Source organism: Carassius gibelio, chromosome A18 (assembly GCF_023724105.1).
Source record: "Carassius gibelio isolate Cgi1373 ecotype wild population from Czech Republic chromosome A18, carGib1.2-hapl.c, whole genome shotgun sequence".
NCBI lineage: Eukaryota > Metazoa > Chordata > Actinopteri > Cypriniformes > Cyprinidae > Carassius > Carassius gibelio.
In genome coordinates this window covers 15,877,239-15,895,937 of record NC_068388.1, presented here as the reverse complement: position 1 = coordinate 15,895,937, position 18,699 = coordinate 15,877,239, and the positions used below count along the sequence as shown (strand labels likewise).

Genomic DNA, 18,699 nt, shown 5'->3' with positions numbered 1-18,699 from the left:
ATGCTTTCATGTACTGTTTTAGACTTAAACCTTTATTTGTGATGGTTCAAGAAATGTGTGTTTCTTTCCTGAAACTTTTATCTTTGTTTTTAAGTATGCACAGAAAAAAAATTATTGTGTTTCCATTACTGAATCATATTCTTGGGCAAGCGAAATTTTGCCATGAATGAATTAATGATCTTTCCACATTTAAATTGAAATGGTGCAGTCATGATGTGTTATGTACAATAACTGAAGATGATTTAGTTTTTTTGTTGATGTTGTTGTTTTTGAGTGTTTTTACGTAATATTTGATTGGGGTAAATGTTACTTGATCTATTTTGGGTTATTTGTGAGCTTTTTTTTTTTTTTAAATCTAATTCTCTCTCTCTCTCTCTCTCTCTTTACTCAAAGTGTCTCCTTCATTAAGAATGACTGGGAATAACTTTATGACAAAAAAAAAAAAGACTGAAAATTAAGCCAAAAAAGAAAACATTGTACTTTGCCTACGTCACCCAGTACCGCTGCTCTCTATACACAAAGTATGCATCATGCGTAGGTGCCAGCACTAACTCCCACGAGGGCACAGTTCCAGCTGCTCAAAATAAAAATAAAAAAATAAATAAAATCTTATATGCGATATTGGTATACACTTTTCTAACATCAGTAGCATTTGAGGAGAATGACTTACAGTCATAAAACATCTGAAACTGTTCATCTAGGTGTCAACTATAATGCACACCTTGTACATTTTTTTATATTTTTGTAAATCATTTGTAAATTTTGCTACTAACGCAAATTTAAAGCTCAATGGCTTTTGTTGAGAAAGACCTACAGTCATAAAAGCAACTTTAATGTGTTAATTTAGGTGTCAACTACAATGCACACCTTATATATTTATAATATGTATTTAGGTAAATTCCTGTGAAAGTTAATAATGACTTTTTTGAAGTTAATAATGACTTTTAATGTCGGAAATAATTTCATCACCATAATAACACTGTTAAAATATGTATTATAGGCTAATACAAAATAAACAATAGCATGTTATTACAAATGGCTGCAAAGGGAGCCAAAGTGTAATTGCTGCTGTTACACTTACAGAGCAATCCTTGTTTAGGCTACTGGCTACTTTTTCGCCTGCACTTAACCTACTAACACCAGCACTTTCCTTTTCTTGTCTTTTTCATTTAATAAAAAAAAAATAAAATAAATAGCTGGCTATGCGTTCTATACTAGACTAACTGAGACTTGTCATGGCACTTGTATACTGTTGTTGTTCTCTTGTTGACCTGACTGCTTCTATTGTTCTCATTTGTAAGTCGCTTTGGATAAAAGTGTCTGCTAAATGATTAAATGTAATATAAATGTAATGTAAAGTTACTGGTCAAACATTTAATTCAAATATTCACTTAATTTTTCATTTTTGGCCACCTTTTTTCTATGGATGACACAGCCCCTAAAATTTCTTCAACAAAAAACATGTGGACTTCACAACCCTTATAAAATAAACCATGGTTTTATCATAGTAAAACTAGGCTAATTAATTTTCTTTTGCATGATTTCTGAATGATTGAGACTATAAAATAAATTAGAGTTAAAATAAAGTCATAGCCATGGGTAGGCTAAATGTCGAGAGCTACAATTGTTATTTGTAAATGATTTATTTATTTATTTTTATTTTTTACTTTTTAAAATGCATTTTAAATATTTTAAATGCATTTTTGTATGACACGTTTTTTGTTTTTTGGTCTGGAATGACCGGAAGGTATGTATTCCTATAAGTCCAAACTACATTGTTGATTTTAAGATGTATGGCAATGCTTCTTTCTCTAACAATACATTAATACTTTACTTTTTAAAGCTTTTTACATGTTAGTATTTTTTTTTAATTATTATTATTATTATTTGTTAAAACATAAAAATGTTTTATTAACAATATTTGAATAATCTACTTAAGGTTTTACTTTTTAAATTGCATTTTCATGTATTAAAATTAATTAATGAAAAATAAAGGAATTTCTATATAGAACAAACAATGCTTTTCAATCTCATTTTTTGTGCCACTAAAACAGTGAGAAAATAACAAATCTTTTGCAAAGAAAGAAGAAAGTACAAATGAAAGCAAGTATGAAATAAACATGCTTTCATTTTGACTGCTTTCTCTTGGGGTTGGCCGATTATCTAAAAGAAGGCAAGTCATGATTTTGCTGTTTTGAAAATGTATGATACACTTGAGACACATCATCTCATTGACTGACTTGAAATATTAACCACACCCTCTTAGATGTTCCAGTAAAGACTTAGAACATATAACAGTAGTGGTTGGTGGATGTATACAACAAAGTGTAAGGCTCACATTTTTGAGTGGTTGCTTGCATAGCAGGATAAATGAATGCTCATCTTTTATTAACAATGGCACTGTGTATTACCAGCCTTTGCCCTGCTGTGTGTGGGGTTAATTTAGGCACCTGCATTCTCCAAGGTGATCCTCAACCCCCTGATCTCTTGGAGAATGGAGACTTAATCATTGGAGGGGCTTTCACCATTCATTACTATGTGAAGACAGAGAAGCACACCTATACTAGACGACCACAACCACTAGAGTGCAGTGGAAGGTCAGAGTTTGATTCTAATTTAAATGTGCTTAACAGAGCAGGGAAAATGGGTTAAACAGGCTGTGCTGAAATTGTCTTCACAACTTTCGTTTCGTTTAAGTAAAAATTGTTCATTAGAAGCCAACATGAAAAATTTTAATTGTGTGTATACTTTAACAGCATGGACTTCAGAGAGCTGCGCTTTGCTCGTGCCTTGCAGTTCACTGTCCATGAGATCAACAACAGCTCCGATCTCTTACCGGGCATCACATTAGGCTACCACATATATGACTCTTGTGCATCTGTGCCAATGGCAATTAAAGTTGCCTTGCAGCTTGCCAACGGACTAGATCTCGTGTTTAACGACACTGATTCCTGCGCAAAATCTGCTGCAGTAAACGCACTAGTCGGAGATTCTGCTTCCACTCCGGCTGTTACCATTTCAAGACTTTTGGGTCCTCTTGGAATTCCACAGGTGCTTGCGCAAAACAAGTATTTTGTAATCTTCTTAGAAGAAAATAACAACAATGAAAAAAAAAAATGTAAATATAAAATAATTATTGTAGACTAATATTGGCAGTGACACAAATTGAGAACTTTTGAGTCACATACAACAGATGAAATCAGTAAATGCAAAGTTTGACACACACACACACACACACATATGTGTGTATATGTGTGTGTGTTTGATTATACATATTTATTTTCTTCACCATAGGTGAGTCATTACGCAACATGCGCGTGTCTCAGTGACAAGCGTCAGCATCCTACTTTCTTCAGGACCATCCCCAGCGATCACCATCAAGCGGCAGCATTGGCACGGATGGTCAAGCACTTCGGATGGACGTGGATCGGTGCTGTGTGCAGTGATTCAGACTATGGGAACAATGGCATGGCATCATTCCTGAAAGCTGCAGAGCAGGAGGGAATCTGTGTGGAATATTCCGAGGCCTACTACAGGACTCAGCCACGCAGCAAACTGAAAAGAGTGGCGGATGTTATTCGCAAGTCATCGGCTCGTGTTATAGTTGCCTTCGTGGCAGCAGGTGATATGAGATTTATCTTAGAAGAACTGAGCCAGCAGCCTCCTCCCCCGTTACAGTGGATTGGGAGCGAGGCATGGGTTACAGACCCACAAATGCTGCGGTTTAATTTGTGTATCGGTGCTGTGGGTTTTGCAATACCGAGGTCTGTTATCCCGGGTTTTCGTAATTTTCTACTTGACCTGTCTCCAAAACAAGCGCTAAAATTTCCCCTGCTGACAGAATTCTGGGAAAGCTCATTCAGCTGTAGTCTAAAACGACAGACAGGTTCTTCTGCTGATATGCCAGCTTGTGATGGCACGGAGGAACTGCGCGCTTTACAGAACCCGTACACAGACACTTCCCAGTTGCGCGTCACTAACATGGTGTACAAAGCCACATATGCTATAGCTCATGCCCTCCACGGCATTATCTGTAACAAAAAGCAGTGCGACAAAAACATCAAAGTTGAGCCCAGACAGGTAAGTTTTGTTTTTGTGTATTAGCGTTGTTGTTGTTGTTGTTTATTTATTTCAGAATATATGAAATACGTATTCAATCATCTATATATATATATATATATATATATATATATATATATATATATATATATATATATATATATATATATATATATATATATATAAATTTATTATTATTTTCTTTTTTTTCAGGTTTTTGATCAGCTCAAAAGAGTGAATTTCACTAAAAATAATTATTCGGTCTCATTTGACACCAATGGAGACCCTGTGGCCACATATGAACTTGTGAATTGGCAGCTTCAGGGAGACGGTTCAGTTGATTTTGTGACAGTGGGTCAATATGATGCATCCAAGCCCAAAGGCCAAGAATTCAGTCTGAGCAAATCTATCATTTGGTATGATGGCAGTGAAGAGGTATAAAATGTGTTTTTCTTCTCCATTTATAAATCTCATCATGTACTCCAGAAATTTATTTTGGGGGTAATCTTGGGAGCATACCTATAACCATATAATCACACATATACTGTTATTTTTTGTCATGTACTTCAATCAAATCAATTGAATAAAATAAACCACTTTGTTTCATAAACATTAAAAAGCACATTTACAGTATGGCAACTGGTCACTAAATTTTCTTAAATGACCTAGAATATCTCATAATACATATTATGAACTATACTAAAATGAAATGAAAGCAGGGGTATTCACCATGACACATTTTGACCCTATATTTTCAAACACCTGGGCCATTTTGTCACTTTCAGAGCATTTTTGCCCAGAGCCTTGGTTAATATCTTAGTCTGCTGAGTGTACCTGTCACCTGCAGGTGCCTGTGTCTGTATGCAGTGAGAGCTGTCCTCCAGGTACTAGGAAGGCTGTGAGAAAAGGAAGACCTATCTGCTGTTATGACTGTATTAACTGCGCAGATGGAGAGTTCAGCAATGTGACAGGTACTTTGTCTGGATATTCTTGTTAACAAATCGTAAATGTTTCTGGGTCAAAAAAAAGAAAAGAAATGTAAAATAAAGAAAAAAAAGATGCAAGTTTCTTATAAGTAATTTTATAGCATAGAGTTTATGTGTTTGTGTGTGTGTGTGTGTGAGAGAGAGAGAGAGAGAGAGAGAGAGAGAGAGTTAAGTTAAAATATGGATTACATTGAAATTAATACAATAATGTCAGTCATTTTAATGTAAAATACATTTATATGTAATACAAACAATTAACCTCATGTCACTGACTCTTTATGATTTGGTCATTCTAAAACAATATAGTCTGATAACCTGTATATCTCCATTTTATTCCCATGGTTCATCAATGGCTGTTATACACTGATCTCTTCATCTTCTAAAGATTCTTTAGATTGTCACAAATGCCTTCCTGAGTATTGGCCCAATAATGAGAATGACAAGTGTCTTCCTAAACCAGTGGAGTTTCTCTCCTGGGATGAGATCCTTGGGATTATACTGGCTGCTTTCTCTATTGCTGGTGCTTTGGCAGCTTTAAGCATAACTTTAGTATTCTACAAAAACAGGGCTTCTCCTATAGTAAGAGCCAACAACTCAGAGTTGAGCTTCTTGTTGCTCTTCTCATTGACTCTGTGTTTTCTCTGTTCTCTTACTTTCATTGGTCGTCCCACTGAGTGGTCCTGTATGTTACGTCACACAGCATTTGGGATCACTTTTGTCCTTTGTATTTCCTGTGTTCTTGGGAAAACGATAGTGGTGTTAATGGCCTTCAAAGCTACACTTCCAGGAAGTAATGTCATGAAATGGTTTGGGCCTCCTCAACAGAGACTCAGTGTTTTCGGTTTCACTCTTGTTCAGGTCCTTATATGTGTACTTTGGCTAAAAATATCCCCACCTTTTCCTTATAACAATATGCAACACTACAAAGAAAAGATAATTCTAGAATGCAGTTTAGGATCAGCTATAGGTTTCTGGGCTGTACTAGGTTATATTGGCCTGCTAGCTTTCCTTTGCTTTGTTTTAGCTTTTCTAGCCCGAAAGTTGCCTGATAACTTCAATGAGGCTAAATTAATCACTTTCAGTATGCTCATATTCTGTGCTGTATGGATCACATTTATTCCAGCTTATGTCAGCTCTCCTGGGAAATTCACTGTAGCTGTGGAGATATTTGCAATTTTAGCTTCAAGCTTTGGTCTGATTCTCTGTATTTTTGCTCCTAAGTGTTTTATTATTGTCTTTAGACCAGAGCAGAATACCAAAAAACACTTAATGGCTAAAGTACCAACAACTGCCCTTTGAGACACCCAACCCCCCCCCCCCCCCCCCCCCCCCCACACACACACACACACACACACTTGTCTGGTCAGCTATCCTTGTGGGGACTCTCCATAGGTGTAATGGTTTTTATACTGTACAGACCGTATTTTCTATCGCCCTACACCAACCCTACCCCTAAACCTAACCCTCACAGGAAACTTTCTGCATTTTTAGATTTTCAAGAAACTTCATTCTGTGTAATTTATCAGCTTGTTTACCCGTGGGGACCTCAATTTAGGTCCCCACCGTGACACGGGTCCCCACGAGTCTGTGTGTATTCAGGTTTAAGTCCCCACCAGAATAGAAAAACAAGTACACACACACACACACACACACACACACACACACACACACACACATATATATATATAATCAGATATCACACTATCTGAGATTTTACTGTCACCCCACTGAAATAAATGTTTTCAAATGTTTGTGGTATATGCATAAACAAATATGGTATATTGTGCAACTTTTCAGGGGAAAAAAAATCTTAAATATAAATTTGGTATGTTTTGTGTTTTAAGTGTGCATGATATACTTTTATAAATACACATATTTGCCTAATTGTGTACTTCATACAGTATATTCATATCTATATTATTGCTTTAAAATATTCTAAAAAATATGTTATAAATTTATTGTAACCAAAAACATCAACAAGTATTAAATTAACATAAAATAAACAATAAATATGTAAATAAATGAGTAACACTTTTTGTATCCACACATGAGACAGTTATAATATATAATAATATAAAAATGTAGATTAAAGTACAGAAAAAAAAGGTCATGAAAGTTGGAAAAAAATGGTGAATTACTTGCTAATAGCACTATAAGGAGTCTTTAGAATTTTAGTTTTATTAACTGCCACCCTCATGTACTGATCCTGAAGGTGCAGAAGGAAATGGGAAAACAGAAAGGAAAAGAAAACGTACTAATAAATGAAATATTGGCACATAATATCGGCGAATAATATTTCTCCAGGGATTGCTCACCAGAACTAACTCAGTCATTGAAAATTTTACCACTTCAACCAAGATCAAACTTTTTATATTTACAGGGTCTTACCGGATCTCAATTCAACTTATAGTACATTAAACCTCAAAGAAAGGGGAATACACACACACACACACACACACACATATATGTGTGTATGTATGTACAAAGTTGTGGGTTTATTCAATCACTAGCATGCAATCTAGTAATGAATTGTGAAAACTTTATAGATGTGCTCTCAGTGTTCTGAGAAGAGTCTGGCATGCACTTGCACATTCAGACTTCTCTGACTTCCACTCTCAGATACTTGGGCTTCCACTAGTGACATCACTTGCACTATGAATATACATAGAATATTTAGTATGCTAAAAAGAACATTATTTGGTGTAATGAAATTATATATATATATATATATATATATATATATATATATATATATATATATATATATATATATATACACACACACACACACACACACACACACAGAGCTGGGTAGATTACTTATGAATTGTAATCTGTTACTGATTGGAGATTACATGAAAAAAATTGTAATCAGTAACATAATCTCTTAGATTACACATTTTTGGTAACGTAATCTGATTACTTTTGGATTACATTTAGATTACATTTGTGCTAACCCTTATTTGATATCACATATATTCAGTTACCCTAATCTTGTACTTAAAAAAAATAAAATAAATAAATATATAAAATATTCAGGAAAAAAAGCCACAATAGCTTATTTGTCAAGTGCAATATATGGACAGTTAATACTTAGAAAATACTAACACTAATTTACCTTGCTGTTAGAGTTTGCTAGTAACACTGAAAAAAAAAAAAAAAAAAATCTTATGATTTTAAAGCATATTTACTTATAATTACATTTAAGTACATTTTGAAAACCAATATTGAAAAACATGAAATTCACAGCAATATCACTACTAGGTAAAATATTTCATCTAAAAAAAAAGAAAAAAACTAAAAGTGAATAAGACTGTATCAATGAAAAATCATCAAAAAATATAGCTACACTGCGAACGTGAATTGTAAAAAAAAAGACTCGCTCAGTGATGACATTTCTATCCATCTCAAAACATTTTAAGTGCAAAGTAACAATGAGGAAAAGACAAATAATAACAACATTACAAAAATTAATATTAAAGAGGATGATACTCACAGCAATAACATTGCTAATACAGGGCTCCACATTAAGCTTTTACATGAGCACTGTAAAAAAAAAAAAATGTTGTTTCAACTTAAAAAAGTAAGTGTTCGTGCTGCCTTAAAATGTTAAGTTGTCTGAACTTAAATTGTGAAGTTGTCTTTACTTACGATTAAGTTGACAGAACTTAAAAAAACAAGTGCAATAGACATAATTTAAGTTGCCTGAACTTAAATTGTGAAGTTGTCTTTACTTACGATTAAGTTGACATGACTTAAAAAAACAAGTGCAATAAACATCATTTAAGTTGCCTGAACTTAAATTGTGAAGTTGTCTTTACTTACGATTAAGTTGACATGACTTAAAAAAACAAGTGCAATAAACATAATTTAAGTTGCCTGAACTTAAATTGTGAGGTTGTCTTTACTTACGATTAAGTTGACATGACTTAAAAAAACAAGTGCAATAGACATCATTTAAGTTGTCTGAACTTAAATTGTAAAGTTGCCTTAACTAAGAATAAAGCTGATAGGACTTTATAATACAAGTGCAATGAACATAAGTTTAGTGGACTTGAATTGTGAAGTTGTCTTAACTATGAAAAGCTGAATAGACTAAAGTGCTTAACATTTAAAATGACAAGTTGTCTTAATGGAGGATAAATCACTTGGATTTTATTTTTCAATTAAAACCAGTTTATAAACTGTTACTTTAAACATACAGTGATGTACTGCATAAACAAAAAAAGCATAAAATACAGCGTAATGCTCTGCATGAATGACACAGTATTAAGCATAGTGATGTACTGCATAAAACAGATGTACTGCACAAACATACAGTAATGTACATTAACAATACTGTATAAACAAAACAAGTGTCTAAATTCAAACAAGATATTTTTATAATAAAGGGTTAGTTCACCCAAATAGCAAATTTATGTAATTAATAACTTACCCTCATGTTGTTCCAAACCAGTAAGACATCTGTTTATCTTTGTAACACGGTTTAAGATATTTTATATTTAGTCTGAGAGCTCTCAGTCCCTCCATTGAAGCTGTGTGTACGGTATACTGTCCATGTCCAGAAAGGTAAGAAAAACATCATCAAAGTAGTCCATGTGACATCAGAGGGTCAGTTAGCATCGAAAATAAATTTTGGTCCAAACATAGCAAAAACGACGACTTTATTCGGCATTGTCTTCTCTTCCGTGTCTGTGTGAGAGAGAGAGTTCAAAACAAAGCAGTTTGTCATATCCGGTTTGCGAACGAATCATTCGATGTAACTGGATCTTTTTGAACCAATTCATTGATTCTGAACTGATTCTGTGCTAATTTTATGAGCGCGGGTAAACCGAAGGCTTGAATCAAGTGCAATCATCGCCAATGACGGCATTACGTCGAGTGCAAAAGAACCGGTGAACAATTTTCTTCAACCGGTTTATTGAATTGAACTGTATGAAAGAACTACTGGTGCTCCGAAAACTGATGCAACCGGTTCTTCACTCGTGAACGAGTCAGTCTTTTGTTCGTTATCTGGCTCGGCTCGGTGTTCATCTTCAGTTCTCTCTTCACAGCAGTTCAGTCAGTGTACTGTTTGAGTAAATTAATAAACACGTTAAAAAAGTTGATAGCTTAAGTCATTTGTGGATTAATGTGTATAGGAGACGCAAACTGTTTAAAACGATTTGGTTTGATATGGTGAATTGGTTCAAAAAGATCCGGTTACATCGAATGATTTGTTCGCGAACCGGATATCCACACTGCTTTGTTTTGAACTCTCTCACAACAGAAACGGATGATGTTTTTCTTACCTTTCTGGACATGGACAGTAGACTGTACACACAGCTTCAATGGAGGAACTGAGAGCTCTCGGACTAAATCTAAAATATCTTAAACTGTGTCCCGAAGATAAACTGAGGTCTCATGGGTTTGGAACGACATGAGGGTAAGTTATTAATTACATAAATTTTTTATTTGGGTGAACTAACCCTTTAAGTTACATAAATTGTCACTGCATAAAGAACCACATTAAGAAAAAAAATCATTTAACATTCTTTGTTTTAAAACAACCAGAAATTCACCAATAAATCATGACCAAAAACATAAAGGCACAGAACGTATACCTTTCAGTTAAAATCCTAAACAGTTTTGCGAAAGAGTCTATTTTTCAGTCCATGCACCGTCACGGAACAGTGATCACCTCCAAGGTCAATTAAAATCTTCGGAATTACCTCAAATGTGTAGCGTAGTTTTTTGGGATAATCAATGTTAAGCGCAAAAATCAGTACGACTAGTTGAGCCACAGCATGAGGGAGGTCTTTGGCATCACTCAAGACAACTTGTTCCTCCACTACCACGTAGTAGTCAAAGGCATCTTCTCCATCAGGCATTATGAGAATGCCCACATCCATTCCCACCATCACACCGTCTTCAATGTCAGTTTCCTACAGCAAGTATATTAAAACATTTACTGAGAATGTCAGTTATTTTATTGAAAGTATATAACACAATTTTTAGCCAAAACTTATGTAATGAAAATATCTTAATTCTGAGACTCGGTCTTGTTTGTATTTTACCGTTATCTACATCAAATCATCCTACATAAATGTACAAAGATTCTATGAAAATATAACCCTGATATCTTTAATACTGACGAAGGCCTGAAATCACAGTGAAATTAATAGCTGAAATTCAACTTTGGCATTTATCTCATAATTACATTACAAAACTATAATACATTTCATAGACAGGGTCCTGATTAAACATACACAGAACATTATTTTAAGCAAAGGTATAATATTAACATGCAAGTCTACCTCAGCTGACTTGAAGAAATCTGATGGATCCTCGCCGAGGTAATGTGGAAGGCCTTGAAGAACAACGGCCCTTTTCATTGACATGGAATTCTTAAATGAAAGAAAAAAATGATTAGATTGATTTAGGGCAAGGCTGACAATGTAACTGCTTTATAACCATTATAGTGGAAAGCAGGGGTGCTGCAGCACCTGCTGGCATGTAGCCCATGAAAAAAAAATGCGGGGTGCTGGTGGTGCAATGTTAAATAAACATTTTGTAACAAATTAATAATTATTGAATAAAAGGGTGCTTGTTGATTGTTGCCAAAGTGTATTTAAGAAAAACATTTATTATCACTATAACTATTGTTGGGAACTCAGAAACGAAGACCAGGAGACTCTTGGGTAATCTTCAGCAGGATTCTTTATTGAGAACGCTCTGCGTGGCGCTGTAGTCATCAATAGTCTAATTTGTCCTTAAGACATTGTAGTTTTTATACATTCAAGTGGGAGGGATCCATACAGTAGAGGTGGAGACCATTTTAACAAAGCATGCAAATGCAATCAGGAAGATTCCAGACACTGGCAACTTCCCAGCCTTGATCTTATCAGCATAACAGTGTCATTTAAATACAGAGGTGGCTGACAGTATCAGAGACAAAAGGCACAGCTGTGTCTTGAGCTTAAAAAAAAACAAATGGCAAGGAAGAGCACAAAGACAAAAGGTTAATGTCTCAGACACTTGATTTTCCTGATTTGAGCTTCTTGGATGTCAACTTTATTACCCCAAAAAGTCTACTATTAGATTGGAACCTAGATTTAACATTTTCTAAATTTGTAATCCCACACTATGCAGATTAAATACATAGTTTTTTTCTTTTGTCATTTCATTACACATAACTTTATGAACTATAATATGATTTCTTTGTAAGTGTAAATTTCTTCAGTTGTTACCAATTGCATGTCAATTGCTGTTTAATTAAACTGTTGAATTAATTAACGGTTTAATAAAAATAAAATTAAAAAAAGTTGACATGTTCAATTATTTCCCCCATGTTATATGTAAACTTCGATTCAACTCAAAGTTTACATCATGCAGCACGTCACTGATGTGAAAAAAATTGCAGTAATGCACAACACTAAAGATCACATTTTTAAAAATCTGTTCTTTTAAGTAAACTGTACATACATAAGCAGAAGAAGAGTAGGAGCCTGTGCACAGCCTTAAAAGCTGATATTTGGACACATTTTGGGTCTTATGATGATGGAGAGAAAAGGGAAAGGAACAGTGGACAGAAAATGACATGTTAGTTGATGCGTGACTCTATAGATCCAAACTTAAATAACCCAAACACATTTTAATTTGAAGCACACAACTAAAATACTCACATCACGGTCAATCTTGCATAGAAGACTTTTCAGTTCTGAAAATGCTGCTCAACTTGGCTCTAAACATCTGAAGGAACCTGGGTACATACTGATCCAACCCTGAGAGAAAAGACTTCATGAGGTCCTTAGATGTTAATCGAGTGAACTCTGCTTCAATCTGTTAAAAGACATGACATTTACTTTTTTTGGATTTCATAAATTAAAATAGGTATGTGCTACATAAATTAATAGCAATGGCATTGAATAACTGCATTTATATAACTAACAATAATATAATGCCCTTAAAGTGGAGGCAGTGACCAATTTGTAAATGTGACAAATGTATAAACAATAATTCTAAAATATTTTAGCTTCAGAAAGACTATTGTGACTAAAGAACTTAGACATAGGGGTCTAAAGGTACACATTAATTTCGAACTGTTTCGGAATGGGCCTTACAGTTCATTGTACATGTGTGCCAAATGCAAACATTAGTTAGCAATAAGCTTGTGTTGCATGCAGAGCATACTTAAATTTAGTGTTTTCACATGGACATTAAGTAAAGGACTGTATGTTTGTTTAGCAAAGATTCTAAAGTAATGGCTCACAAGAAAAAACGTGGAAATGTAGCAGAGTTCTAGGCAAACATGCACTAGATTGAAGTGTTTAACCGTTACACTTGCGTCTCACATCTTTTGCACAGTCTAGCAATTTGGCATGACAATTTCTGTAAATCCCTCATGTCCCAAAAGCACGTCTTGAAACCATAGTATTTTGCACTATGCTTAGTGCTTTTCTGAACAGTTCCTGAGCGTTGCGCCTCGCCCCACCCATGGGATTCTCTAACGTGCTCGCCTGAAGACCAATCATTAAGGGAACACTTCAAGCATTGTGCATAAATTTATATTTACCAAGTTGCTACTCGTCGCTGCCCGACGCCGGCTCACATTGAAAATGAATGACTTCCGGCCACTTTGACGCTCTCGACGGTGGCGGTGTGAACACAGTTATTGATGAAGTCATATCGCCTTTTTATATAAATGCTGTTTATCGCCTAGGCCTTCGTTAACATTTTATTACTCACCTTAAACTGCACTTAACAGATAAACAATCCCCAGAGCCAAGACAAGCACACACGAATTACCAAAACATATAGTGAGGCTGCCGCGTTAAATTGAGGAAATATCAGATGTTGCAGGTGCATTTTTAGTTCATTGTCTGTATAAAAATAATAATAATAATAAAAAAATATATCTTTTCTATTCTATCTTTTATTATTGTTCATATTATTTGTCTCTAATGAATTTAACTTATTTAAACGAAGAAAAAAAAAAATAAATCTTCCCCCAAATTACCGATTGGTATATGTAAGGCGTTAAATGGCTTACAGATAATTTTCATTAAAATGTGTAACATTAGGACTACGTTAGTTGGCCTACTCACCCAAAACTGGTCAGGATGAAGCTCGAAGATTCAGTTAATACATTTAAAAGTAGGTTTCTGCTAACTCTAAAAGACTAACTTAACAGATAAACGCCGTTGACAATCGAGGGAAAAACTCAAGACTGGAGCAAGCACATGGAAGGGTAAACGTGAGAAAATGGCGATGGCTGAAAACAGACGTTCATCGTCTGACGTCATATATATATTTTTTTTAATTAATTAATTAAATTTCTAACGACAGGAAGAAATGTTTGAAAGGGAATTATTTTGCCACTGTTTAAGAATGCGAACCGCCAAATAAGCACAAAGAAGAAGAAGAAGATTTTGCCACGGAGTATTACATTTTCAATATGAAAAGCGTTAACGTCCCATGACTGGCTTACAAAGTTCAAATAATTTTTGAGCGCGAAACTGTTTAAGGCGTTGTTTATACTACAGATAGTTGATTACAGTTAATATATTAAAACAACATCTTAGAAGTGAGTACAGAAGCACTCAAAATAATTAAAAATATTATAAATCGATTTCATGTAACGTAATCCAATATAAAACGTACCGTTCTGATATTCACAATTGTAAAAGATGATAACGTTACATATTAAACAGATTTTGGAGTAACTTAACATACTCACCTTACACTGACCAATATGAAGGTCCACGGCTCAGTTAACACGATGAAAATCTGGTTTGTAGTACTGTCTGCCAAAACAAATTAGACGGTTAAACGACTCGGGTAACGTTAACGTTGTTTGAGGAGAAACTCGAGCAAGAACATCACAACATAAAATGAGAAAATGGCGGTGCTGCAGAAAGACTCTTCTGGCTCATTCAGGAAAAATAATTTAAATTCTTTTTTTTTTCTTCTAATCAATGATACAATAAATTTGATCTAATTTCCACATACATTATTACATTTTAAATATGAAAGTTGCATTATTTGTCTTATAATGGTCACATGAATTCATGCAAAACTGAAATAAGGCGGTGGTTGTTGTTGGATTATTGTCTTTAAATTTATTAAAATCATATATTAGAAGCGCGTACATAAACGTTCAGAATATTTATGTCGATCAATATTCAAATCTATTATGTTAAACATTTTACATAAATTCACAGATATTTGGCATTAATTACCTAAAATTAATCAAGATGACGGTCTGTAGTTCAATTAAAACCAAATAAACAGGTTGCCTGTTTGCAAAACCGATTTTAACTTTAAAAGAGGAAGGTTTTAGATCCTGCAGACTAGAACAAGCATTGTTAAAGTGAGAAAATGGCGTTGCTGCAGAAGGACTTTCATCCTCTGAGGTCATCCGAAAATTATATATATAGAAAGTCATACATTTTAATCTTAAAATAGCTTAAAGATTACATTGATATTTACATTTTGCGGTTTATGGACATTATATTATAAATGGCATGCATATAAATATATAAAGTAAATGCATAAAAAATAATAACAATAAATAAAATAAAAAGTTGACAAATACAATTTTAAAATGTATCGATATTATCAAATATTAGTTAATATTAGTTTCCATTTGCACGTATTTGTATTTAAAGCTCAAATATTTGAAGCAGCTATGTTAACTGATATATCTAAGTTCAGTTGACTCATTATTTTAAGTCTGATAAGTTAAGCCAAGAAAAACTTAAATATTTGAGTCATCTCAATAAGTTCAATCCAAATAAGTTAACTTAACTCGAAATGTTAAGTTATGATAACTAATTGGCGCAATCATTTTTTACAGTGAGCTTGTCCTTCGGACAAGTAAATCAATCAATCACTTGTCCGAGTAAAAAAGTATACTTGTCCGGGGAAAAAAATTTTTGATTGTTTTTGGCACAAATGTAATTTATTCTGAAACGGTCTCATCAGTGCTCTATCAGGTATTACTTTAATCAGTATATTTTTTGATATTTGCCTTAAATTGATTGCTGTTACACTTTAACTTTATAAAGGAAAATATTTTCCTAAACTGATTAAATGTAGATGTCTACATATTCTCATGTGATCAATAAATTACGTTAGAATAATAAGACATTTAGGTTTTTATTATTATTAAAATGAAATCAGTATCAACAAACTCCATCCGTCCAAATGAATAAATTATGTTATTAGATTAATGTTTTACTTTTTTGACAAACAAAATATGAAATGTTGAAAATGCAAATATGATATTAAACCACCAGTAGGTGTCGACAAGTCACTGTCTTAATGAGTGAATCACTGATTCAACCGACTCATTCAAACGGCTGATTCATTCAATAAAATGAAGGAGGTAACCGTTTTATAAACGGCTCACTGAATCATTGACTCATTTAAAAATTAATCATTTAGTAAGACTGTCGCTTGGAGATGCACAACTGTTCTGCTTTGGCTTTGCTTAGAATTATTTTTGTTTGAAATGAAGTAAAAATCTACAATGTTTCTTAAATGTAAGTCATTTAATATTACTTGTTTATTTCACAAGTTCACATTTACTCATAATTAAATAAAGGTTTAAGCGTATTTGGCGTGCTGTCCGGGGAGAGAGCTCCGAGCCCGGCAAGACCCCTGAGCCCGGGGAAACCCCCCCTCATCCGGGGAGAGGGGTCTGAGCTCGGAGGCCGGCCCAGCCCAGAGTGCTCCCCCGAGTGCTTCTGCCTGGCTGGGGTAGAAACTTGGGTGAGGGTGCGGGATTGGGGTGGCGGGGGGATTCTGGAAATCGAGAGATAGCGAAGGAAGGACTTGCTTGATTATTTATAGGCGTTTTCCTCTTGAGCTGATTGGTAAACTGTGTAATTGCTAATGATGAACTGGCCATGTTAATTATCCGTGCATGTTCCTCCCGAAATTTGTTTGAGAAACTTCCCTTCACGAGTTCACATTTACTCATAATTAAATAAAGGTTTAAGCGTATTTGGCGTGCTGTCCGGGGAGAGAGCTCCGAGCCCGGCAAGACCCCCGAGCCCGGGGAAACCCCCCCATCCGGGGAGAGGGGTCTGAGCTCGGAGGCCGGCCCAGCCCAGAGTGCTCCCCAAAGAGCAATTTGAACAGGACAGCAGCCAGATACGCACATTATGACTCCCCAAAAGCTGAGCTTAATGGTAATTTTTTTTTTTTTTTTTTTTTTTTTTTTTTTTGATACTGCTGCAGCAGTGAGGAGATACGTAAAGGCTCCTGCGGGAGCTGATGCTGCTGCGGCAGTGAGGAGATACGTAAAGGCTCCTGCGGGAACTGATACTGCTGCGGCAGTGAGGAGATACGTAAAGGCTCCTGCAGGAGCTTGTGCTGCTGCGGCAGTGAGGAGATACGTAAAGGCTCCTGTGGGAGCTGATGCTGCTGCGGCAGTGAGGAGATACATAAAGGCTCCTGCGGGAGCTGATGCTGCTGCGGCAGTGAGGAGATACGTGAAGGCTCCTGCGGGAGCTGATACTGCTGCGGCAGTGAGGAGATACGTAAAAGGCTCCTGCAGGAGCTGATACTGCTGTAGCAGTGGGGGAGATATATAATGGCTCCTGAAGGAGCAGGGTGCTGTTGGAATGGGAAATGGAGATGGCTAGGGAAAAAACGGGTGGCTGATGAGGGTTTGGTGGGCTTTTTTGAGATTTAAGCGGTCTGATCGGATGTAGCTCTTAAAAGCTTCTGATGACCAGCGACCGAGTGTTTGGATCTGATGTTGGGAAAGGCCATTTTGAGCCGCTGTGGTGGCTGCACCAATTCTGAAGGAATGGCTGGAGAAATCGTCAGATGAGATGCCGGACAGACGTAAGACAGATTTTAAGTGTTTTTGGAACCAAAAACGGGAGACAGGGCGGCTACAGTCATCTGTGAAAAGAGGGTCGGAAAGGGATTTAGCTTGGGCTTTCCTGAGCTGGAGGAAGGCTAGGAGTGTTTGGTATTGGAGAATAGGTGATTGAAGGTTAAAAATATAGATAAAGTGGCCCTTCATGGTCTGAACTGTTTTACTTCGCTTTATATGAAATGACATGGCTTCATTGTCCAGAACTGCTAGATCAGAAATGGTGGGCTGGATATTTGGTTTAAAGCTGGAAGTGGTAGTGAGCTCTGAGCATCTGAGAAAGCCAAAGAAGGCTAGGATAAACATGGCATCTAGCGTTCGAGCAGTGTGGATGGAATGGTAACCTTTGCGAAGCGTAGAAATGCATTTAGTCAGGATTTCAAAGGTTATGGGCTGCCTGGAGTCTGGGCGCGTGGGATGGGCTCTTTGAATGCCTTTGATGAGAAGGGAGGTCTGTGAATTGGCTATTTGGGCTGAGGGTGAACCAAATATGAGTTTATGGAAAAATTGGATTCCACTTAGATAGCTTTTGATGGAGCTGACTTGGAGGGTTTTGTTAATGTTGAGGTGTGATATAAATGAGGTGATGGAAAGTAGGGAGAAATCAGGGAACAGTAGATTATAGGCGGAGTGGAATGCTTTAAAGCATTTCCATGCTGTTAAGTATGACTGCAGGGTGCTGGGGGAAATGGCTTGGAGAATAGAATTTCTTGAAGTTTCAAGAAGGGGTCTCAGAGGATGATTCAGAGGAATATTAGCTCTGAATAAGGAGGCACTGGGGTT

The 18,699-nt window shown here is 35.6% G+C and overlaps 1 protein-coding gene across 1 annotated transcript in view; it reads left to right on the top strand.

Annotated features, from left to right (window-relative positions):
- Positions 1-3,298: 3,298 nt before the first annotated feature.
- Positions 3,299-18,699, top strand: part of LOC127934662 (extracellular calcium-sensing receptor-like) — a 58,251-nt gene continuing 42,850 nt past the window's right edge. Inside the window, exons 1-3 of the mRNA XM_052532186.1 lie at positions 3,299-4,080; positions 4,273-4,494; positions 4,907-5,030. Of these exons, the coding sequence (XP_052388146.1) occupies positions 3,400-4,080; positions 4,273-4,494; positions 4,907-5,030 (1,027 nt within the window). The 5' untranslated portion in view covers positions 3,299-3,399. The remainder of the gene's footprint in view (positions 4,081-4,272; positions 4,495-4,906; positions 5,031-18,699) is intronic.